Source organism: Peromyscus eremicus, chromosome 4 (genome assembly GCF_949786415.1).
Source record: "Peromyscus eremicus chromosome 4, PerEre_H2_v1, whole genome shotgun sequence".
Taxonomy (NCBI): Eukaryota; Metazoa; Chordata; class Mammalia; order Rodentia; family Cricetidae; genus Peromyscus; species Peromyscus eremicus.
Window position 1 is genome coordinate 114,239,466 of NC_081419.1, and position 25,717 is coordinate 114,265,182.

The 25,717-nt window shown below is 39.1% G+C and overlaps 1 protein-coding gene across 7 annotated transcripts in view; it reads right to left on the reverse strand.

Annotated features, from left to right (window-relative positions):
* The window catches only part of Sel1l2 (SEL1L2 adaptor subunit of SYVN1 ubiquitin ligase), a 141,323-nt gene that overhangs the window by 70,828 nt on the left and 44,778 nt on the right, over positions 1 to 25,717 (reverse strand). For 5 of the 7 annotated variants that reach the window (XM_059261526.1, XM_059261523.1, XM_059261524.1 and 2 more), the window contains 2 exons: positions 21,445 to 21,500; positions 352 to 520 (listed from right to left, as the gene is read on the reverse strand). In XM_059261526.1, coding sequence (XP_059117509.1) covers positions 352 to 520; positions 21,445 to 21,500 — 225 coding nt within the window. Of the gene's footprint in view, positions 1 to 351; positions 521 to 20,713; positions 20,808 to 21,444; positions 21,501 to 25,717 lie in introns of those variants that run through there. The other 2 variants (XM_059261529.1, XM_059261528.1) reach the window with 2 other exon arrangements.

A 25,717-nucleotide genomic window follows, 5' to 3' on the forward strand; every position in this document is an offset into this window, starting at 1 on the left:
GTCTAACTATGAAGCGTGTGTGCTTCTGTTATGGAGACTTCAATTACTAGCATAGAACAAAAGGGCTGTTACATTCATTTTGGTTTCCTTTAGCATAAGAGGGTTACTCTTAGCAGAGTGAGTGATAAGGACCTATATACTTTCAGAGATTTTCTCCCATGAGGTATAATTATTAACCTTGCTTATTATCATTATTCTCAATTCTGAGTTAAAATCCTAGAAGTTGACAGCATAATGCTATTGTGCATGTAAATATTTATAACAATAGCCTATGTTTTATCAGAAGCAGCCCTAAAATACGATCTTTGGTTAGTCATTTCAGATTGACATGTGGGAGCATGCTCTACTTACAATAGTTTTGATTTCTCTTCAGGAGATCTTTATTTTGAATTCCTTTCATTTTTAATTTATGTTGATTCTTCTTTTTTTCTAAGGGATTTTCTCTTTTATTGGTTATTTTACTTGATTTTTCTTGTTCCAGTAGATTCAATAAAAATTGCTTGACTTTGCTCACTGATACCTACAAAGAAAAGGATTTGTGTTCACTTCACTCCTGTATGACTTTTTAAATGAAACAAGAAAGTTAAAAAAAATCCCCATTTCTAAAACAAATATATAAGTTTAGTGTGATTACTCTAATTCTTGCTTTTTTTTTTTTTTTTTTTTTTTTTGGTTTTTGGAGACAGGGTTTCTCTGTGTAGCTTTGTGCCTTTCCTAGAACTCACTTGGTAGCCCAGGCTGGCCTCGAACTCACAGAGATCCGCCTGGCTCTGCCTCCCGAGTGCTGGGATTAAAGGCGTGCGCCACCACCGCCCGGCTTAATTCTTGCTTTTTTAAACATCAAAATGACATATGTCTTGCTGCTATATGCCATTTATTTCATCCAGGTTGTATGAAATAAACCCTTTGAAATCTATTTTATTATCTGAACCATGTAACCAAACACTAAAAGCTAAATGTTATAAATAAAATAAAAAGAGAATGTAACCAATCTACTCTTCCCCGGTAAGTTGTCATGGTGATATCAATTATGTGAGCTAAAATAAATGGAGATGATCCTGCCTCATGTGTTACAACAAGTATGTGTGTTGCGACTTTTAAAAATGTAAAAAAAAAAATCTTTTCCCAGTGTAAAAAATGTAAAAAAAAACCCCTTTTCCCCAGTGTATTTTCCAGAAATCATCTAATTAACCTACATGAACTAAGGCTACAAGCTTTTCAGTGTATGTATGTGCAATTTGTTTTGAATTGTATAAAATAATAAAAAAACCCAAAAAGTCTATGAAGGAAACTTACATACATACTTTTTCAGGATAAATTATATGAGAATCTTTTGTCAATTAATGCTTCTACAAAGGGTCAGGTTTTTTTCTCTGTTACCAAAGAAGTTTAAACTTCCACTTTCTGAAATGCTTAATCCTAAGGTATTCAGAGGCAAGGTGCTAGGCAAAAGCTTTTTAAAAGACAGCTTTGTTGGGCTGGGGATTTAGCTCAGATGGTAGATTTTGATCCCTAGCTTTACATTTAGTGGGGCATGATGGTGTATACCTATAAACCCAGTAGGAGAATATGAAGTTCAAGGTCATTTCCCCATATAATGAGTTTGAGGCCAGGATAGGCTATGTGAGACCTTGTCCCCAAACAAAATCACAACTTCAGCTTTGTTGACCTATAATCAACTTACCATAACTTACCCATTTGACATGTTCATTTTTTTTCAATATTCACAAAACATGTACAATAGTCAGTTTTAGAACATTTTATCGCCTCAAGAGGAAACCATAGCTGTCACCATCTTATTTTCAAATCTGTCCTACTGTTAGCCCTAACTACTTAATCTGTATTCTGTCCCTAAAATTCATATTTTGATTCTTCATATGCACATTGTCACATAGTGATATTTTTTTCTTTCTTGTGTGACTGTTTCCTTGCAGGATGATTCTTTTCAAAGCTAAACTTCATTGTAGCTTATATCAACATTTCACTCCTTTTTATGGTCAAATAATAAACCACATATGGGTATATTCAATTTTCTATTGCTGTGATAAAATATTCCGACTTAAGGAAGAAAAGATTGGGAAGGTTTATTTTGGCACATAGTCCCAGGATGCAGTTCATCAGGGCAAGAAAGTCAGGATGGCAAGACCTCGGGGAGACAGCTGGTCTCACTAGTCAGGAAGCCGAGGGAGACCAGTGCTTGTACTCACATCCTTTACTCCTTTTTGTTCAGTTTGGGGCCCCAGCCTACAGGATGGTGCTACCCATGTTTAGTGTGATTGTATTAGTTACTTTTCTATTGCTGTGATAAAACACCATGGCCAAGGCAATTTACAGAAGGAAGGATTTATTTGGGCTTCCTGTTCCACAGGGATAAGAATCTGTCATGGTGGGGGGCAGATCATCTGCACGCAGCAGGCATGGTAGCTGGAGCCAGTCAGCACCTATGGAAGGTATTCTCATTCACATCACCACACTCCTTGCTCCCCACTCCCTATTTAATCTCAGGAAGATACCTCAGGCCTGTGGAGAGGCTAACCACACCCTCCCAGATGTGCCCAGAGACTTGTGTACTGAGCGATTGTAAATTCTGTCAAATTCACAGTCAACACAAACCATCACAACAGATAATCCAAGTTCTATCCTCCCTCCCTCCCTCCCTCCCTCCCTCCCTCCCTCCCTCCCTCCCTCCCTCTTTCCCTCCCTCCTCCTCTTCCTTCCTTCCCTTCTTTTTGTATTAGGTCAGACCTGAAAGGAATCCATAGTGCTGTCAGCCACTTTCTAGTCAATGAAAATGTAAGGGGCTGGGAAGTGTTATCTTGGTACTGGGAAGCAAGAACAGGAGCTCCCTGCATGCCTTGCCATCACGAGATTATCATCTTCAGGCAGGAAAGAAAGACAGGAGAATTTTGGGGGCACGAGAAGGGAGTCTTTTACCCTAGAGTCTGTAGCTTCACTTGACTTTTAGCTGAAGATCAGGTATTCTAGCACATTCCATGAAGTATCCCAGTATTCTAGCTGGCAGTATTGCTCAGTATAGAGAGTTGTCCGCCTTTGAGCCTGGTGACCTGAACTCAGTCCCTAGAACCTACATCTCATGGTGGAAAGAGAGAACAATTCTCTTAAGTTGTCCTTTGACTTCTGCACACACACACACACATGCAAACACACACACACACACACACACACACACACACACACACACACGAGAGAGAGAGAGAGAGAGAGAGAGAGAGAGAGAGAGAGAGAGAGAGAGAGAGAAAGATCCACATAATCAGCATTTACTGTGAAGTGTTTTGACACAGAGAAAAAAAATTCCTTCTATTATAAGATACATTTATATTTATTATAAAATTATTTTCTATTACGAATGTTAAGATAGCAGTAAACAAGGAGGTTTAGGGCCTGAGTGTATGACCTTGAATATGGCCTTTCTTCTCTCCCAGTTATTTCCTGGGAATCTTACAAATAAAATTATTGACTGTGTTTACAATGAAAATATCCAAACTTTCTGTACCCCCATGATCTAGGTTTTACTTTATAAGCTATAATCCTCTACAGTGTGCCCAGGAACCATCCCATGATCTCAATAAATTTCCTTAGCAACCTTTGAAGGTAATTTCAGACACCACAAAACATATATAAATAATATATGTGTATATATTATTATATATGTATATATATTATATATATATATATGTATACTGTAAAGATAGCAAAGGTTAGTTCTCCTTTAAGAAGCCCATGCCCATAAGTAGCTCCAGGTTGCATCTTTCCCCGGAGTGTCTTTCTATTAACTCCTGTGCATAAATCTATGTTTAAAAATCTTCTAATAAACTGTGACTCTGCTTCATGCTGGCTCATCCTGAAATTCCTTTCCATGGTGAAGTTAAGGAACTGGCTTTACCTGAGTGGAAGTCTCTAAATACAAGTCCTCAGGATGTTGCACGGGGCTGTGCTCCCTGCCTGAAGAACCGCCACTCACAGACAATATGCTATGCTACTAAAAGAATGGCATTTAAAACATCAATGCAAAGTAACGATAGGCAGTGGTGGCTCACTCCTTTAATCCCAGAACTTTGGGGAGGGAGGACACAGGTAGGTGGGTCTCTGAGTTCTAGGCCAACCTGGACTACAGAGCAAGTTTCAGGATAGCCAGAGCTATATAGAAAAACCCTGTCTTGAAAAACTAAAAAAAAAAAAAAAAAAAAAAAAAAAGTTCTAGCATCTAGTTGAGGAGGCAGTATGAGCTTGACTAATGTCTGCTAATGCCTCTGATGGCCTAATGTCTCGACCTCCTTTTTCTATAGTGTTTTCTGAGTGGTTTCCTCTCTCATTCCCTCAAAGCAAGTAGAACAGTCAGCTGGGACAAGTATTAGAAAGCCTTTCTATGATTTTCAAAGACATCAAAAGCTGGGAGATACAACTGTGAATAAAAAGTCTCTACCTTCAAAACATTATTTTCTGGTTGGGAAGATAACAGCCAACTGATAGAATGAGGTTTTAAAAGTTAGTGTTATTGGATCTAGGGTGTCTAGGGACACATTTTCCTGTGAGTGGACCCCTGTGGGAAGAGACAGAACTAGTTATACAAATAGCTCAGGAAGGAGAGTTCCGGCAGTGATACAGCGAAGACAAGGTCAGGAGCACACGGATGTGCTGGGAAGACAGTGCAGCCGAAGTGTGGTGAGTGATGGTTGAACAGTGGTAGGCAGAGGGGCAGCTCCGAAGCCAGGACCAGGGCTGTGCATGGTGCTCCACGTGAGCGGGAGACCTGAGCCGAGGCGTGATCGCCACTGATAGATTTTAATTTCCAGGAGTCACTGGTTGCTGTAGGAGAATATTATGTGTTGTAGAGAGACTGGGGTAAAGAGGAGGTCAGTTGGGATAAACCGGGTGGGAACTAAAGATGATGATTGAGGGAGGAGTAACAGAGGCAGGTGTCTGGGTAGGCAGAAGTGTTTGCGAGTAGGAGTTTCTGTTGAAGGACTTGGAATGTGTACTTTATCTTGTAAACGGGAAACTGAAAGGAGGAAGTTTTGGCAAGTCTGTTTTTAAACTGCCAGGGAGTGTTTTAGTCAGAGATGGAAGCTGTGTTGAGTTTCATTTCTCCTCACCTTTTCCCCACACCCTCTTTACTCTCCTGCATCAGGAAGATTCATGATAGAGGAGTTCTTCTGAAATATCCCATGGACACATCCTACCCAATTTAGAAGCCCTTAGCCCACAGCCATAACAGGATACAATCCAGCTCCTTTGTATAAATGCTAATATTTATCTCCCAAGTCTTCCTTTTTGTAGTACTCCTCCCACACATATGCAGACATCGAGGGCAGTCTCTCTTACACTCACTAGTCCCTAAACAATATAGGTCTGTCCCTACTTCCTTGTTCTTGCCTACATATTTTTCATTGTCCCTTGTTACCATTATGCCAAATATCTCTCCTGTCTCAAGACCCAGCTGTAGCTCCTTCCCAGGGCCATCCTCATGGCCCTGTGGCCCACAGTACCCTTCCCTCTGAACTTGTGATTACTTCCTTCTTGGATAGTACTAGTTCACTGCTCCTGTCTCTAAAGGGACATATATATTTTTCAAGACAAGACCTCAAACTTACAGAGATCCATCTGCTTCTGCTTCCCCAGTGGTGGAATTAAAGGCATGCACCATCACTGCCCTGCCATAAAGTAACATCATTTTATATCATACATTTCATGGTTCATTTACTCAGTTCACTATATATTTTGTAAACTTCTTAGTGTACTTTTCTATTTAAAATATATTATCTTGAGTAGAGGAGAGCCAAATAAATGTGTAGATTTATATATTTCACAGTAATCCCTCTTCCCTTAAATCACTGGCATAGTAGAGAATCTTTTCACATGAGAGACTCAAATATTGATGGACTCTGAGGAAAAAAAGAATTTATCTTGCTCTATATTCAGTCCTAATCTGTAGCTAAATTATAGTTTGTTTGTTGTTGTTTTGTGCCTATAGATGTTTCCACAGCAGAATCCAGTCTTAAATACTTGGATAAAGGCAAACAAAATATATAGAAATAGTCCTAGCATTCTGAAAAAACTTCTATTTCAAGAATCTGGCCACTAGAATTGATGTATTTCCATGTTTTGTCTGAATGATAATTGACTTTACTCTGAAAAGCACACAAATTTTACTTATTCAAATTCCCCATCCTAACAGTCCTTACCTCAAGGAAAAGTACCGTAGATTTTTACATAGATGTTATATGTAATATGTAATATTTTATGTTCAATAATTAATCTCAGTTTACCCACTCTGTAAAATGGGTAAAATAATACTGTCCATTTCAGTAAGTATTGTGAGACACAAATAAGTTGATGCCTGGAAAGAGCTTTGTATATGATAGTCAAGTATTGGTTGTTATCAATATTTTATTGACCATATATTTCTGTTTAAATAAAAGTTTTTGTGTCTCTAAACCTCCAGAATGCAGGTCCTATAGCTGTTTTATTTGTTCTGTTCATTAGTGAACTATGTCTTGAGCCAGAGAAATCAGTGCATGTTATTCGATAAAAAAACAAAACAAAACAAAACCGCCACCATCAACAAGAACAACCACCTTCCCCCAAAAAACAGAGCAGGGCATGGTGGCACCTTTAATCCCAGTACTTAGGAGGTAGAAGAAGACAGATCTCTGTGAGTTCAAGGCCAGCATGGTCTACATAGTGGGTTCTAAGACAGCCAGGGCTATGTAGAGGGAGCCTATCTCAAAAAACCAAAACTGAACAAACAACCAAAAAGCAAAAACAAAACAAAACAATAACAAAAAACAACCACTACCACCCCACAATTTTCTTAATATCTTAAGTAGAATATCTAAAATTCTTTTGGGTAGTAATTGCACTAATTTTAGCCAATAACATTAAACAGTAATTTTAGTATTTCAAATTGCTGTCTGGGCTGTGTTTATTTGATGCTGAAAATGTCAGTTGGTCCACAAATCCCACATTTATTTTTTAATAGAATTTCATAAAGAAAAAAACATGACTAATGACTGAAGGGTTGTTGTAGCCTCCTAGTATAGCTCTTGGGAGTCAATGAATATGAAATAAGCAACTCAGTGCCCTTTAGCAATGATTCCTTTGTTCACATTTGCTGTCTCTGAGAATTAAAGAGACAATGGCAAGAGGGGCTGAGATACTTGCTGCTCTTTGGGAATTTCCATTAGCTTATGAGAAGAAAAACAATAACAATAATCAGTAAAAAAAAAATGATCAGGTTAGTCTCAGAGATCTATGCATGCTGTGAAGGGAATTAAACAAGACACAAGGGCAAAGAGGGAACTGGTCCTAACTAGATTAGACAGGGTGCCTTGCTGTAAAGGTGACTTTGCTGCCAACAAGTTAATGACAAAGAGTAGTAATGAACAGATACGGAGGCAGCCTCCCCAGCAGAAGGAAAAGCAAATGACAGTACCCCATGTGGGACCAATCAGTTATGCCTTAGGCATGAGAATAAGGCCCTGAATGAGTGTGAGCTAAGGAGAGAATTACAGAGCAGTCACATAGGGAGGCAGAGGGTTCTGTACAGGGGGAGTAGGGAGCTGGGGTTTCATTCAGGCAGGCAGCTATCACTGCACAGTTAACAGTGACACACTCTGATTTACACTTTACAAGGAGAGTTCTGACTGATGTGAGCAACAGACTGCAGAGAGAGGGAGCAGGGAGAATAGTGTGGAAACTGTAGCAGGCGACTGGGTGAAGAACAGTGTGACACTGACGAGCGCAGAAGCAAAGGAGAGAAACCACACGGGCAGACAAAGGATGCTTCAGAAGTAGCACCGAGAGGAACCAGAGAGGGACTGGACGTAGACGCAGGAGAAACGACAAAGTCAAAGATAATCTCTTGCAGTTTTGTTTAAGCAGCTGAATGGATGAAGAATCAAGTTACAGAGAATGGAGAAGAGTGGAGGCAGGGCTGCATTAGTGAGGGACTCAGACCCTCTCTGTCTTCCTCTGCATGCTTGTAATGCATCTGAAGCAGTGGGTCTCACTCAGCCTTCCTAATTCTGTGACCCTGTAATGCAATTCACGTTGTAGTGATGCCCACCCATAAAATTATTTTGTTGCTGTATCATAACTGTAATTTTGGTAGCTATGAATCATAATGTAAATATCTGTGTTTTCTGATGGTCTTAGGTGAAAGGGTTGTTAGATCCAAAGGGGGTCATGACCCACAGGTTGAGAACTATCGGGTGTGGGACTATACTCTATATGGAGAACAGAAATTGTTTCTCGAAGAGTGAGTCATGCCAGTAATGAGTTGGGACAGGAGCCTTGTTCTTTGTAAATGATAAACAGGTGGAAAGTTAAAAAATTGCACAGTGACGATTCTTTACCTTCTAGTGACTTTTCCAGGGTGCTACATTCAAAAGACATTTCTCACTTTCCTTAACTCTCTATGTCCTTCTGACATTTCTAGCTCTTACCCCTCAGCAATCACCACTCCTTGGCTTTGATCCACTACATCATGCCTCACAAATACTTCCCCCGGGAAAAGAGTGGATGTGAAGTAACAGCTTACTGAAGTCATTCATGAGGGCAAGTGAGTGACATAGCAAGACGAGATCAATCTTCCTCACGAGTGGCCCCTATTTAGGTGGAGCATGAGATGGCAGAAAGAACCCAGGCTGCTGCCACTGGTTTGATAAGATTGAGGAGATGAATTTCAACTTTCTAGTGTGTACAGAAGGAGATTCCATGTGCCGTGTTTAAGCCATCATATTTCTAAAGTGTGAACACTTGTGTTCCAGACATCATCAGAGAAAGGCCAGTGTATGCAACAGTCAGGAAGAAGAGAGAAGAAAGTGGCATTTTCTGTAGAAGCACTTGGTTTCTCTAGATCACTGATTCTCAAAACATGGTCCTGGAACAGCTGCCTCGGCATCACCTAGGAGTAAGGGATGCAGATTCTTGGCTCCACCTTAGGTATAGAAGCAGAATCTCGGGGAGCGGGGGGTGAAACCCACTCTCCTGCGGTCTGACACATCTCCCATCAGAATCTACTGCCTGGTAAAGATGCAGAGCCCCTGCTCTGGGCAGCAGTGGAAGAAGGTTGAAAGCAAATGAGAAAGAAATCAAAGCACGCGAATAAAGTACCATGGAAATGTGTGTCACTCATCCAACATTGACGATGCGCGCACACATAGCACATAGCCAAAACTTGCAGAGAGCAGATGCTGTTTCTGCTAGGGCTTTCAATCAAGAATTTAAACCGTATCAGATCACCCTTTCTCTAAGTCTTAAATACATGTATACAGCATGTGTTTGACAGAAAGGGAAGATGGGTAATTCTGAACATTAGACTCTATTTTAGCAGCTCCCCTCTCTTAAAGTAAATTTTCATCTTTGAGTTGCTTAAATTGAAGCAAAGGGGCTTTTGGTAATCATCTTAGTGTTCTTCATTTCTTTAGACGATTTTCAATTAGGACTAGAAAATGATCTTAGGATATATTGCCTAACATGACTAAGGATTTTATTTTTAGCAAGGCAAATATGTTAAATGCAGTAAGTACCACCATGTTTAAAGAAAATGCCTACTCCCTAATAGAGAGCAAACAACCTTCATTTAAAAAATGTCATCCAATTGATGAGAGAGAGGAGAGATACTGCAGGCAAGGGACGTCGAGATCATGATGGGAAGACATGAAGAGATGACTGGCCATACTAGTGGAAGCCCGTGAACTGTGGACTGGTGGCTGTGGAGCCCCCATGGGACTGGACTAGGCCCTCTGGATACAGAAGACAGTTGTTTGGCTCAAACTGTTTGGGAGGCACCCAGGCAGGGGGATCGGGATCTGTCCCTGGCTTCTGGAACCCAGTGCCTATGGTGTGACACCTTGCACAGCCTTGGTGCAGTGGGAAGGGGCTTGGACCTGCCTAGGCTCAGTGTGCTGGGATTTGGGGACTCCCCATGGGAGACCTCGATTTGGGGGATGTGGGGTTGCGGGGTGGCTTGGGAAAGAGGGCTGGGGAGTGGGAGGAGGGCAGAGGGGGGGTCTGTGGATAGCATGAGGAGTGAGTAGAAAAATTCTTAATAAAGAAAAATGAAAAAAAATGTCTTCCTCTTAGACTTCTGGGAATGATGGCAGACAAGAAGCTGCCTCTGGGGCTGGAGAGATGGCTCAGAGGTTAAGAACACTGGCTGTTCTTCCAGAGGTCCTGGGTTCAATTCCCAGCACCCATATGGTGGCTCACAACCATCTGCAATGAGATCTGGCTCCCTCTTCTGGCCTGCAGGGATACATGCAAATAGAACACTGTATACATAATAAATAAATAAATCTTTAAAAAAAAAAAAAAAAAGAAGCTGCCTCTGTGTGACCCAGGAGAAAAGTAAAAATAAGAAAAAGACGACTCTACTCCAAAAAGAAAAAGAAAAGGAGAATTTTAGGAAATCACAAAGATATCGATAGGCTATGATAGGCTACCCCAAAACTACAGAGAAAATGATGGGTGATGCACAGATGTTAGCTGAGCTGACAGTTCCAGTCAGTAGCTCCCTGGAAGTGGGAGGGGGATTCTCATTCAGAAGGTAAAACATGGAGCTTTAACGAGAAGAGACTGGTGCCCTATCCCTTAAGGCAGGCTCACAATACGCATATGCTGTAGATCCAGTTAGGAGGGTTTTTGTTTGCTTGTTTTATTTTTCTTGTCTCTTTTGTTTAAGAGAAGATTTTGCTAGGCAGTTCTAGTTGGCCTGGAACTTCCTATGTAGACCAGTCTGATTTTCCTGCAGCTGTCTCCCAAGTTCTCAGATAACAGGTATGTGTGATCATGCCATATAAGTCATAGATATTGCTAAGACAGGGATTCCTCTAGCAAATGGGTCAGCAGAGAAGAAGAAGAAGAAGAAGAAGAAGAAGAAGAAGAAGAAGAAGAAGAGGAGGAGGAGGAGGAGGAGGAGGAGGAGGAGGAGGAGGAGGAGCAGCAGCAGCAGCAGCAACAGCAGCCCATTGTGTCACTCTATATGACTTGGAAGCAGTGACTGAATGTCATCTTGAGAGGGAATCTACTATCTCAAACTGAGCCAACTCTGGCAGCCTGAGAACAGGGAGCAACTGCTGTGGATATCGCGCTGTATAAATAAAACACTGATTGGCCAGTAGCCAGGCAGGAAGTATAGGCAGGACAAGGAGAGAGGAGAATTCTGGGAAACGGAAGGTTGAGTCAGAGAGACGCTGCCAGCCACCACCATGACAAGCGAGATGTAAGGTACTGGTAAGCCACAAGGCACGTGGCAACTTATAGATTAATAGAAATGGGTTAATTTAAGATATAAGAACAGCCGGGCGGTGGTGGCGCACGCCTTTAATCCCAGCACTTGGGAGGCAGAGGCAGGAGGATCTCTGTGAGTTCAAGGCCAGCCTGGTCTACAGAGCGAGATCCAGGAAAGGCGCAAAGCTACACAGAGAAACCCTGTCTCGAAAAAAACCAAAAAAAAAAAAAAAGACATAAGAACAATTAGCAAGAAGCCTGCCACGGCCATACAGTTTGTAACCAATGTAAGTCTCTGTGTGTTTACTTGGTCGTGTCTGAGTGGCTGTGGGACTGGCAGGTGAGAGAGATTTGTCCAGACTGTGGGCCAGGCAGGAAAACTCTAGCTACAACCCCCCTCATTACAACAATAGCCACCACATGTGATACAATTTGAGGAGTCTTAGGAGGATGGGAGAACCTGGCCAGCCCACAGAAATGTGGCCAGCATAGGACCCTTCCATGTAAAGAAGGGAAACTGACAATACAAGACAACTCTGGTGACCATTGGTCACTGTCCAATGCAGGTGCAACAGTCTAAGCCATGGGTAGGCTAAGAGTTCATGAATTCAAATGGTCTCTCCTCACTCCTGTGCATAAAACTAGCCATCGCTCAGTTCTGATGCCCCAGAAGGAGATGTGCCAACACTTCATGTTTTTTACCTTCTCCTTTTTATTTATTTTTGGACCCCCTATAATCATCCTTATCTGTTTTCCTACACTTTCAGCAGCATTTTTACTTTGTTATACTTTAAATTTTTGTGTTTCTATTTTCATTCTCTTTATACATTCATCTAATTTTGTGCATGCATTTTCAAGAATGTACAGTATTTTCTCTTTTCTTTGCCTCCCCTCATCTCTGTGAGTCCCTCCTTTTGTTTTTCCATTACAATCTTAGCAGGATTTTGATGTTATCTTATTAGTTTTCATTAAAAAAAGAAAATTCTTGGGTTTTATTGTTTTATTCCTCTTCTTACATTTATCTAATTTTGTTTCTGAATAATATTTATTATTGGGAAATGTTTGGTTTTTGTTTTTTAAATTTTCTGTACTATTTCACTTTTCTCCTGATAATATTCTTCTCTAATCCTCTTTTTCATCTCCCTTACTTTTATCTAGTGTGTCTTCCTCTATTTATCCCTTTCCTATGCCTTCTTTCTTTATTTCAGTCATTTTACTATTTCCACACTTTAAATAATTTTTAAGTTCATATCATGTTCTACAGTAGTTTCACAATTTTCTGTTTCATGGTTGTTGGTAATATATTATTGGGTTTTAATTGTTTTTAAATGTATTCTTATATCTTGTACAGTTTAATTGTGTTGCTGTTAGAACTGCTTTCTCCTCTCTGAGTGGTACTGCTAATTGAGACCTCAAGAGTAAACATCTCAAGAAGCTCCCCAAATAATACTAGAAAAGATATCCAAACCAACAGATCAGCAAAACACAATGCAGACACACAAGAAACATGAAAAAACAAGGCAACATGACTTCTCCAGGAGATCATGATTCCTTAAGTACTGGATTAAAAGATCATGAAATAAGTAACATGCCAGATAAATACTTCAAAGTTTTCTGGTAAAATTGGCCAACCATGTCAAAGAGGATCCAAATTCAACCAAGGACTCTGTTGCTCTGATTGACTGATAAATAAAATGCTGATTGGCTAGTAGCCAGGCAGGAAATATAGTGTAGGCTGGATAAGGAGAGAAGAGAATTCTGGGAAGTGGAAAACTGATGCTGCCAGCTGCCCTGCCATGAGAAGCAAGATGTAAGGTTCCAGTAAGCCACAAGCCATGTGGCAACTTATAGATTAATAGAAATGGGTTAATTTAAGATATAAGAAATAGATAGCAAGAAGCCTGAGCCATTAGGCCAAACAGTTTAAATAATATAAGCATCTGTGTGTTTATTTGGTTCTGAGTGGCTGCAGGTCTGAGCAGGACTGGAGAAAACTCCAACTACAAAGGACCTAGAAAGGAAAGTTCACAACATGGAAGGAAGGTCAGCAAATAAATGAGAATATCAGAAAGATATATGAAAAAGTCACTGATGTAGAAAATATCAGTAAGATACATGAAAAAAGTCACTGATGTGGAATAAAAATCCAGCAGCAACAACAATAAAAATGCAACCAAATAGAAACATGGGAATTAAAAAAAAATCAATGATTCAAACAAGAAAATATAGTGGAAAGCATCACTACTAGACTGAACCAGTCAGTAGGAAAACTGTCAGAGATGGAAGACAAGATCTAGAATGTACTACATTCAAAGATCAATAAAGAAAAAAAGTATGACCATAGTATCCAAGAAGTCTGAGATATGATCAAGAGACTAAACCTAAAAATCTGTATGATAAAAGAAGGGGTTGAGGAAAACTCAAGGTGGGAAAATCGTACCGATATATATATATAGTTACTGCTATTTTTTATTTCTCCCCCTTAGTGTGAATATCCATATATTGCTGAATTAATGTTTGAAATTAATGTGTTTGAAAACAACAGTCTCTTCCAGGGTATTCTATAACATCTAAGGTTGTACAATGGGACATGAATAAGTGTTGTGAATGAATGAATGAGTGTGTGTGTGTGTGTGTGTGTGTGTGTGTGTGTGTGTGTGTGTATGTGTGTGTGTATCACAGAACTAGAAAGAGGACCAGGATAGTGGAGGAAGAGATTTTGAGGGGTAGGGAGGTGTAAAAGAATACTTATGGCATGAAGGCAATAGTGGGGATATTTGGGGTGTAATGAAAAAAAATCAGCAAGGAGGACCTATAAGAGATAGGGTAGGTTAATGAGGACATGCTAGAAACAAACTATAATGACACAAATGTGGGACAAACATGCAACAAAACCCATTTTGTACCCGAACATAAAATTTTATTAAAAAAAGACAAAATAAATTTCTTTTGGCAAAGCATTTGCTGATTATTTTATTGCATATTTTCATGCTACCTTCTAATGTCTTCAACTACTAGGTTATAGTATGTTCTTTGGAACATAAGGAGAAGTTTTATGGAATGCATACCATAAGATAATAGACTACAGTAGACAAGATGTAGACTGGATATCTGGAAGATGGTGAGTGACCTTGATGGTTGGCAGTGGAACAGTTGAAATGATTTGGTGCATTATGTATCTTAAGGACCAAGAGAACTGGAGAGCTGTGTATGAGAGAAAGAAGTAGACATGACTTTAGGAGCTCCTTCATCTAAGCATATAGTAGACAGAGGAGCCAATAACTAACATGGGAGACACTGGGGGAGGAAAGTTAGGGTTAAGGAAAGTCAGAGTTCCTTTTAGATGCCCTCATAGTGAGCCTATGTAGTTTGTGTCTGGGGTTGTGTTGGCATACACAATAGATGATAGGTTGAGAGAGTTGTGGGTAGATAGCTGCAGATTTGCTTTTTACATTGGTTGTTTTGAAAACTGTTTTCAGTAAGAAAAGAAAGTGTGATCATCTGCCAGAAATGAAGGGTGCATCTATTAGAAGTCTGAGAAGAAAGAGCTACAGTAAGCTTGACTAGTCAGATGTTAGGGTTTCCTGGGAAACACTAAAGGCCTACTTGAGGCTGGTGGTCCTGATAGTAAAATGAGGCACTGGTTTTCTGATTTATTCCCAGCCATGTCAACTACTCAGGTGTGTAACTGAGGACACAGAGGACAGTGTTTCATCAGGGTTGAGATTTCGCAGTAAAACATGATGGAATCATCAATGCCAAGAATGCCTCTTTGTTTGCATATGGTTTAAAACAGCAAGAGTATGTTGTTTCATAGATTTTGGAATTCTGTCCTAATTCCAAGCCAAAATTAATCAAATTAAAATTTTCAAATTAAAACTCAATCAACAACCTAAATAGCAATTATTAGCATCAAATGTTCTAACACAATACAATCCAAATATATACTAACTTTATACTAACATGTTATAAAATGATGGCTGGAAAATTTCAACATTTTTGTTTTCATAATTAAATTATATGTCTTTATAAAAGCAGTTTTGGATACCAAGTAAGAACAATGAAATATATAATTTACAATAGGTCTGAAACTGAGCTGTAGTGTTTCAGAGTGGTATTTGTTGGCAATGCATGGCATGATGTCATGCGAAGTGCAAGTGTGCTTGTGGTGTATTTAGAACCAAGTTACAATGACACTGTGCAATGTGCTATGTATAAGTGCTTGCAGAAACACCAGATTCATTACATGTTTGAGTCTGAATTAACCTTTGGGTATTGTTCATTCAGAAATGTTTTATTATTGCTCAACTTTTTGCAGTCTCTACATTCAGTCCAGGATGTGTAGTGTTTGAAGCCTACTATTTTAAGAAGCTGTTTTTTTTTTTTTTTTTTTTTATCAGATCCCAAAGCCTTAACTGTGGTTCTCTCATTCAGAAGAAATACCAAAAGCCTTTTTTTGTGAATTTGGTGCTGAAATTTAGTTGGTGGGAAAACCTTACCTAACTCCTGGTGAGGTTATTCATTTCTTTATGTGGCAGTTTGAATGAGAATGATCCCCATAGTCCCATATGTTTGAATACTTAGTTCCCAGTTGGTGAAACTGTTTGGGAAGGATTAGGAGATGCAGTCTCATTGGAGGAGGTGTGTCACTGGGGGCAGGCTTTGAGATTCCAAAAGACTTATGCCATTCCCAATGCTCTCTCTTTTACCTCCTGGTTGCAGATTAAAATGTGAGCTCTCAGCTGTTTCTGCTGATACGCCTTTGCTCTGCTATCATGGACTCTAATCATCTCACATCATAAGTCCAATTAAATGCTCTCATTTATAAGTTTTATTGGTCATGGTGTTTTGTCACAGCAATAGAAAAGTAAGTGAGACACTTTATTTATTCCTATTTATGTGAATATTCTTGTATTTCCAAATTATAAATGTATTTGAAAATGCAGTTTTCTAGTTTCTTCTAGGATATTCTATAATATATGAGATATATGTGTATGTATCTTTTCTAATTTTACTTTTTACAGCTTTTATATTTTATATTTGTATGTGAATCTTGTTTCACATTGTATATGTATGTATGTATGTATATATGTATATTCTAAAATTACAAAAAAAGAACTGAAACTTCTCAATCTCCTAAAATATTTTAGCAGAAGGAAAACTTTCAAACCCAGTTTCTGTTATCAAAGCGAGACAAGGAAAGTACAAGGAAGGAAAACTATAGACCAATATCTCTGATAAAATTGATACAAAAATATTCATCAAAAAGCCAGAAAACTGAATTCAGTAGTATATTAAACAGTTTAGATACTGTGGAGAAATAGAAGTCATTCTTGGAATGCAAGGATAGCTTAATTTTCTTGAAAATTAATAAATGTAATATATCACATTGAGTACTCAATGATGTCCAATATGCAGAGAAAATATTTGACAAAGTCAATACTTTTTTATAGTAAAAATCAACAAATAAGGAATAAAAGAGAATTACCTCAATATAATAAAGACCACGTGCTAACACTGCTTACCTGACATCATACTCATTTGTCTTAGATTGGGAGCTTTTCCTTTAACATTAAGATCAAGACAAGGACATCCAATTTTGCCACTTATATTTAGCATAGCATTGACAGTTCCACCCAGAGTATTAGACAGGAAAAAACATCTATTCAACTTGGAGAAGATAGAGTTATCTATCAACAGAAAACCTAATCATATGTGTAGAAAACCTTACAGATTCTTTACAAAACTGCTACACACACACACAAAAAAAAAAAAAAGCAAAAACAAACACAAAAAATACCACCCCAGACTCTAGCTAGTCATGCTGGATCATGCCTGCAATCCCAGTGCATGGGAGGTGGATATAGGAAGATCAGGAGTTCAAGGTCAACTTCAGCTACAACATTGAGTTTGAAGTAAATCTGTGCTACCTGATATCCTGTTTTCTTAAAATAACCAACCAACCAACCAACAAACCAACCAGCCAATCCAATCAACCCAAAAGGAAAGTAAGAAAACAATTCATTGAATAGTATCCTCAAAAGGAGCACAGAACTTAGAAACCCTAGGCAAGAAGGCAAAGACACATACAGCAGACTACAGAGCATTGCTGGAAGAAGTTAAAGAAGAAACAAATACATAGAGATACAGACTATGTTTATGGACAGAAATTTTAATATTGTTGAGTTATCAATAATACCCAAACTGAGCTACAAATCTAATGCCACCCTTGTAAAAATTCCAGTGGTATATTTTTGCAGAAATAGAAAATTCATCCTAAAATACAAATCTCAAGGAATTCGGGATAGTCAAAATGATCTTGAAAACTTGGATGTTTCATATTTTCTAATACCCAAATTTACAACAAATTACAGTAGGAAAAATATTGTCATACTTGTCTAACATGCATGAGGCCCTGGGTTCAGTCCTCAGACTGCAGAAAATGAGTATACACACACACACACACACACACACACACACACACACACACACTACAAAAAATGAAAAGTGAAAAAAAAGCATTGTGGGGTACTGACAACAGAAACAGATGTTTATAACAGAATATGAGAGGCCAGAAACAAACTCTCCATTATATGGTTGGATGCTTTTTGACAAGGCAGCCAATGCCATTCCATGGGAAAGGATGGACATTTCAACAACTGTGCTGGAAAAACCATCTCCATATGCAAAACAGTAAAAATGGATCTTAGCTTTCATCATAAATAAAACTCAAATAACCAAAGAGCTAAATGTAAGATCTTTGCCCACTAGAGTCTTAGAGGAAACCGTAAGGGAAAAGCTTCATGACATTAAATTAGTAAGACTACCTTCGATATGATCCCATATTTGTAGTCATAGAAGTGAATAGAGATAAATTGGACAATAGAAACATTAAAAACTGCTATGCAAGGAACCAGGACCCTATAGATGAGTGAAGAGGCAACCCATGGAATTGGAAAAAAATTTCCAAATCAGATAAAAAGTTAATGGCTAGAATATATAAAAAGCTGCTACAAGAAAGAACAAAAGCAACGATAAAAACCCTCACAAATAACATGACTGAAAACTAAGCAAAAGACTTGAGAACACAAAGTAAATCAGCCTCTAAATGAGAAGTGCTGTATGCTTCCACTTACATGAAATACCTAAAGTACTTCATAGAAACAGCAAGTACAAAGTTGGTTGCCGGGGCTGCAGAGGGAGGAAAATATGGGGAGTTGTTAGCTAACTGTTAGAGCTTCTGTTTTCCAAGATAAAATGAGTCCTGGAAATTAGGTGCATACTGAGTGAATGTAATTAACAGCAGTGAACTGTTCACTTAAAACCGGTGATTGATAAATGCTGTATGAGGTATATATTAGTATAATCCCCAAACCTCCTGAAATATGGTTGTCCTCACAGGTTTTGGAAAGTGCTATGATTATGTAGCCATGAGGAAATAAGAAAAGAAGGGAATGAGGACACAGAGACAGTGAAGAGCAAATGTAAGGACAGATGGCCTTGAGGTACTGGTGAGGCTGGAGTGTTTGTGTAACAACATGGAATGGTACCGGTGGTCATGAGGAACTGGGATTCTGGACTGTGACCCCAGGGAAGGAGAGAAAGGGATGATTAGTGGTAGCAAGATTTAAGTAATGAAGGGACAAACCTAGAGTTCATGAACAGAGCAATGTGCAAGAGTAAAGTGAAAACAGAAACACCAGAGCTACCCTTCTGCCCTCATCTCCATACATTCCAACAACTGAACAAATACAAAGGGCTACAGATGTGTACCGCCCTATCCTGGACCGGAACAAGTGGATTGTGGGAAACAGTATTCTAGAGGGTACCAGGGAAAGAAGTGCTTAGGAGAAAGCCAGATTCTGGATAGAGATAAAGAGGGAAGGTACTATCTGCAAAAGTATGATTCAAGATGGGTGGTTTGAAAGAGACCAAATGTCTAGAGGTTGAAGACTCCATGAATTCTATGACCAAGCCTTGAACAGATGGAAGCACCTTTAATTAAATGTGTACACTTTTATAGTATCTATCACATTGCAAAGATTGGGCTAGGGAAAGATGAATAAGATACCATATTATACACCAGAAGCTCAAAGAAGTGTTATCAAATAGAGGTCTGGAAAACATAAAATAACATTTAAAACCTTTTGAAAACTCTGAATTAGAGCTACTGTGTGGTACATAATAGGTATTGTGTCTGATGAATGAACACATTGAACTCTTGTAATCCTAAGATTCTTACATTTTTAATGGGCTAAGCTATTCTCATTTTCAAGTTGTGGATAAGCATTTGAATAACCAATTCTATACAAAGGCATTAAGAAGAATGAATAGTACATGTGAAGGGATCTGATAAAGTTTAAAATATTGTATACCTATGAGAACACAACTCCAAATATAAACTGACTGCATCATAAATCATGACTCTGGAAATGTGCCTTTTTAAAAAGTGGAATTATTTATCGGACCACAATGTTAATATCACAGTAAGCACAAATGACACTAGGCGAGTTGAGAAGGGAGCTGCTCCATGCTGAGGGCAACACCGCTGCTTCCCCGCTTTAGAGTGTTATTGGTTGTGATTGTTGTCCCAGTGGCCCATCAATCATGCACTTGAGTTGTTTTAGCAGGCCTTTGTGATTCCCTCATACTACTATTCTATCAAACACCCAAGAGTTTATTACCTCTGTGATCACTGTTATTTTATTACTTTGTTTTTTATAACTTGGAGACAAATTCACACAGTTTAGCCCTAGCTGGCCTGAAACTTGCTATATAGATCAGGCTTGTCTTGAACTTGTGCCAATGCTCCTGCCACTGCCTCCCGAGTGCTGGGATCAGATGCCTCATGCCTGTGTTGGTCATTCTTTAATACTGAAGGGAATAATATACAGAGCTTCTGAAAGTACTGAATCATTAACACAAGAATCATTAACTTTAAGCCAATGGTTCTCAACCTGTGGGTTGTGACCCCTTTGTGGGGGGGTCTAACAACCCTTTCACAGGGGTCACCTAAGACCATCTGCATACCATATATTTACATTACAATTCATAACAGTAGCAAAATTATAGTTATGAAAATGATTTTGTGGTTGGGGGGTCACCACAACATGAGAAACTGTATTAAAGAGTTGCAGCATTAGGAAGGTTGAGAACTACTGCTTTAAGCAGAGAGAGAGAGAGAGAGAGAGAGAGAGAGAGAGAGAGAGAGAGAGAGAGAGAGAGAGAGAGAGAGAGAATGTGTGAGTGTTTTGGAGCAGAGTAGACAGCTTTTGTGGACTGTAGCACGTTAAAGTCAGAAAGCAAGTCCGAAAGGGAAAACTAGGGGAAGAGCAGTATTGTTTCGGTGGTTTTGTTGTTGGAACATTAGTGGTCATTGTCATGAAAAGATAGCCCAAACCTTCCTGGTCTGCAATGATGGTACAAATGTGACAGAATACATTCAGCAAGAGCGGCTCACTTCATTGTTAAGGAGCCATGAAACACTGCACCAAGCTTGGGAGCTAGGTCTTTGGCCTGTGATCTCTTCACCTCTTAAGTCTAGGCTCCACGAGGCTGTTTTAGGGATGTTTTAGAAAACATAAGCCAAAGAATTGGGAGAGATACAGCGCATCAACACGCTGACTTGACACACTCCTCTTTTGTCTTTGATACAAAGGTGGTGTGTTTGGGACTTTGTGTATGTTGAGAGCTCCTGGAGAACCATTTAGGATTCTTTCTTGCCAGGGTTATACACGCAGGGTAGATTCCTAACTACACTAGGCATTGAGAGGACATTTATGGGTCAGAGTTACCTCTGCATCTTGAGCAATAACAGGTTTCAAGCAAAGGCATGTCTGCAAATGACTTACATACAACCTTACACTAGTCGCTGGGCTGAGAGTAGAGTGAAGAATTGAATCCCCTCCCTCTAAGACGCCAGAGGACACTCTGAGGTTACTAAAGTGCTTGAGACCTTTCTGTTTAAACACTGAGGGCTGCAGGCCAGCCAGAGCCCAGGGAAAGGCTCAGACCAGTGAACAGTCTTCTTTGAAGGAAGGAATACTACAGAGTGAGAATTTTTCAAAGTAAAAATGCAACAATAGCTAATTATCTGTTTGAGAAATTCAGAGCATGCTGAATACACACTATTAACAGTGCCTATAACCAAAATTTTCTATTGAAAAAATATGATTTAGCAAAAATATTTACCTGTGTGGTGACATTCATTTCTTTTTGTTTTTTATTATATCTTTCTGCTTCAGTATCTGCAACATACAAAGCATTTCTATAAAATTTGAAGACATCGAAAACATTCACAAAATGCAGTTTCTAGTTTAAAAACTTTCTCGGAGTGTTAGAGCTTGCATTGTAGTACTTGAGATGCTTTACAGTCCAGAGTTACTAATGAAATGTTAAAATAATCCCTTTGTTGATCGTTTTAAAAGCTGTAATCTACTTCAATGAGGCATTTGGAAACCGACCTAAGATGCATGGAGTCTACAAGTGTCAGCACCAGATACAGTCGTGGAAAGCACTCTGAGCTGATTGTTTGTTTGTTTGAAGCTGTTTGTAAGTCACAGGGGTGTAGACAGCAAACTAGAGAAAACCTCTGAGGCAGTGAAAGAGGAGAGTAAAAAAGAATTAAAAAATGACTTTATTGCAAAGGGAAATAGAAGAAAAGCTTTGGAAACCCACAAAGGCAGCAGAAAGATATGGAAAATAACGGAAAAAATACATAAAACACAAGATGCAGACAAGCAAGAAGCTGAGTACAGCTTCAGCCCCGCAGTTCCTCGTGAGGACCCAGAAGCTGCTTCCCAAGGGAAGCCTGATGGAGGCCAGGCCTCCCTTCTCAGGACAAGCCAGGCTCCCAGGAACATCAGCTCCAGTGGCTGGTGCAGATGAGACAGGGATCACATCGGTGGATCAGTCAGCAGGACAAAGATAACATTTTGTCATGACATACCACTTGAGGGCTGCTGAGCATGGCTTTTTTCCCCCTGTTTTACTTGCATATATTAATTATATGTAATGGTAGGTTTCATTGTGATACTTTCACACACACACACACACACACACACACGCACACGCACACGCACACGCACACACACACACACACACACACACACACACGAAGTATTCTGAGCACATTCACACACATCTCTTAACCCTTTCTTGCCCCCCACCCAGTGCTATTGCTCAACCCTTTTTCTTTCCCAACCAGTTCTTCTTTTAATGGACCATTGTCCTCTTCCTCTCTCTCCCCTCTTCCTCCTCTCTCCCTCTCTCTCCTGGTCTCTCTTCTTTCTCCCTCTACCCCCTTTTTCTCCCTCCTCCCCTCTTCCTTCCTCTTTCTTTCTCCCTCCCTCTGCCCCCATTTCTTTATGATCTACTGAGTTTAATTAGGGTGTTTACAGGAGCATGGTTGATTAAGGAGTTATTTACGTGAGCTAAAATAGTGCTATGTTAATGAAGACAAGGCCCTTTCATTAACATTATATCTTTATGGAGGGATGGCATCTCATGATCCCCTCCTTTTTCTGTGACAGAATGTTGATGGGCCAAGTTTTATGCTGATAATCATAGCTTTTGAGAGCTCAACTGCGGCTATTCTTGACTACATCTGGAATTAACTTAAAACCCACATACACCTGTGAGGGATTTCCTTTAGTTAGCTAAATTATTTTAAGTTGGAAGACCCACTTCTAATCCAGATCTTTGAAGTGGGAAGACATACCTTTAATGCAGATCTTTTGAGGTGGGAGGGCCCACCTTTATTCTGGGCTGTACCTTTTGCTGGCAGCCAATATCAAGGACATGGAAGAAGGAAGCTTTCTCTTTGCCTGCTTGCTCTCACCGGCAAGTCCATTTTTTCACTGCAATTACAGCCTGCTTCCTTGGAATTCTGGTAAATACTGAAGGCGAGCTGAGAAATCCAGCCTCATGGACTGAACAACTACTGGATTTTTAGACCTTTCATTGATAGACAGCCATAGTTGGACTACCTGAACATGGCCTGTAAGCCATTTTAATAAATCCCCCCATATATATATATGTATATGTATATATATAATCATTCTATTGGTTCTGTTCTTCCTCTAGAAAACCTTGACTAATACAGCAATACTACAAGGCTATGCCATGCTCTGCACCACCTTAAGAGAGAAACTATTCTTAAAATAGTTTTATTTTATAAATTTATTTTATAAATAAAAAAACTATTCTTAAAAACTGAGACCAGGGAACACTCAGAGGGGGCCTGCCACAGCTTCAGAGAGAGAGAAGGCCAAGAAAAACAATGTACTTTTAGCATACAGGAAGGCTGAATATTAATGGGCTCTGTTGTATTTAATTTTTATTTATGGTTTTGTCATTCAGCTTCATACATTTGGATAATTTTGTTAAAACATTTTTTATTTGGGAAAAATGTTTTTTTCTTTGTTTCTTTTTTGATCTCTGTATTTCCTCTTCCTGCCTTTGTTTATTAGTATTTTAACAATATTGGCTTTAAATTTGTAAATAATTTTTATTAAGTGTGTGTATGTGTGTGTGTGTGCGCGCGCATGTGCCACAATGAACATATGGACTCAGGAAATGTTCAGCTTTCTCTTTTCTGTGATGTGAGTCCCAGGATGCTCAAATTCTGATCATCAGCGCCTCTACTCAATGAACCATCTTGCCAGTCCCAATATCCTTTACTTTTATGTATATTCATTGTACACAATACTGTGTTACATAGGGATATTTAAATCCAATTATATACTATACATTGAATGTATTCCTTCCCTATACCCCATCTTTCCTTTTCTAACCTTGCCTACTCTATTTAGACCCTTGTTCCCTTAGACAATTTTGCTTTAATTGCTACTTTAATGTCATATATACATACACATACGATTTTGTGCATTTATATAAAGTCTAGGTACCACAGATCAAAGCAAACATACAATGTTTGTCTTCTAGGACTGGCTTATTCACTTAACATGATTACTTTCAGCTACATGCATTTCCTTGAAAACTATATTCACTCTTCTTTGTTGCTGAAAAAAAAACCTTCATTGTACACACACACACACACACACACACACACACACACAAATTAGGAGGTAGGATCTGCATATGAGAGCAATATGCAGTATTTGTCTTTCTGTGCCTCAGTCACTCTGCTTAGTATGCTATTTCTACTTTCATAAATTTTCCTGCACATTTCATTATTCTTTATTACTGAGTAAAATTCCATTGCAGTATATATATATATATATAAAATTATTCATTTATCTTTCGATGAGCATCTAAACTGTTCCATTTCCTTTCTGCTATGAATAGGGTAGCAATAAACATGGATGTGCAAGTATCTCTGAACTAGAATATAGAGTTATTTGGGTATATGCCTAGAAGAGGTATATCTGGGTCACATAGTAGTTCTGTTTTTAGTTTTTTGAGATCCTACCAATGAATTCCATAATGGCAGCACCAGTTTACTGTAAATAAGTATTGTTTTTAACTAAATCTAAACCATTCAATTTTACCAATAAAGATTTGGGAGCCAGATGCCGATGTGAAAGCCCACCTAGCTCAGTTGGTAGCACATGAGACTCTTAATCTCAGGGTCATGGGTTCAGCCCCACATTGGGTGCCAAATATTTTTAACTAAATCCCAATTATTCAATTTTAACAATAAAGACTCAGGAGCCAGATGCTGGGATGAAAGTCTACTGGTTTAGAGAGGTAGAGAAACTACCCAGCTGACCTTCTACCTCTGCTGACATCCCAGAAAGAGCTTTCTCCTATGCTGGCTAAAACAAACTTCTCCAACAGGATGTCCCTCCCTTCTACTTCCTATGCATCTCTCCTCTTCCTGCCCCCCCATCCTCCTGACTTCTTCTTACACTCTATGGTAGTTTTCCTGTCAACTGGCTGCTTGCTCTTCCTCTTGACCTATGGTTGATTTTATTTAATCCTGTTTACAATATTCAAACAGAAAGCTGTTAGATTAAAGGTATGTACTAGGGCTGAGCAACAGCACAGGTAGAACCACAGGTTCCTCCAGTAAACAGTGCAATCTCAGGGTTCACAGTGTGATCAAATCTCCTGCAACAAATAAGGGTTCCCCATTCCTCCCTATATCTTGGCCATCATCTGTTGGCATTCTGACTGAGGTGAGGTAGAATCTCAAAGTAGTTTAATTTGATTTTTCCTGAAAGCTAAGGATGATAATTAAGGACACGCAACTTTTTCCCCCATATGATCATTGGCCATTTGTATTTTATCTTCTGAGAACTGTCTGAACATTTTATTAGCCCATTTATTGATTGGGTTGTTCTTAGATATTTGAATTCTTTGTATATTCTAGATACTCTATGTCAGAGGTATAGGCAGATAAATTATCTCCCATTCTGCAGACTGTGTCTTCACTTGATTATTTAGCTTATAGCCTTTTCTTTCACAGGTTCTATTTGGCTATTGTTGGCCTTCTTCTCCA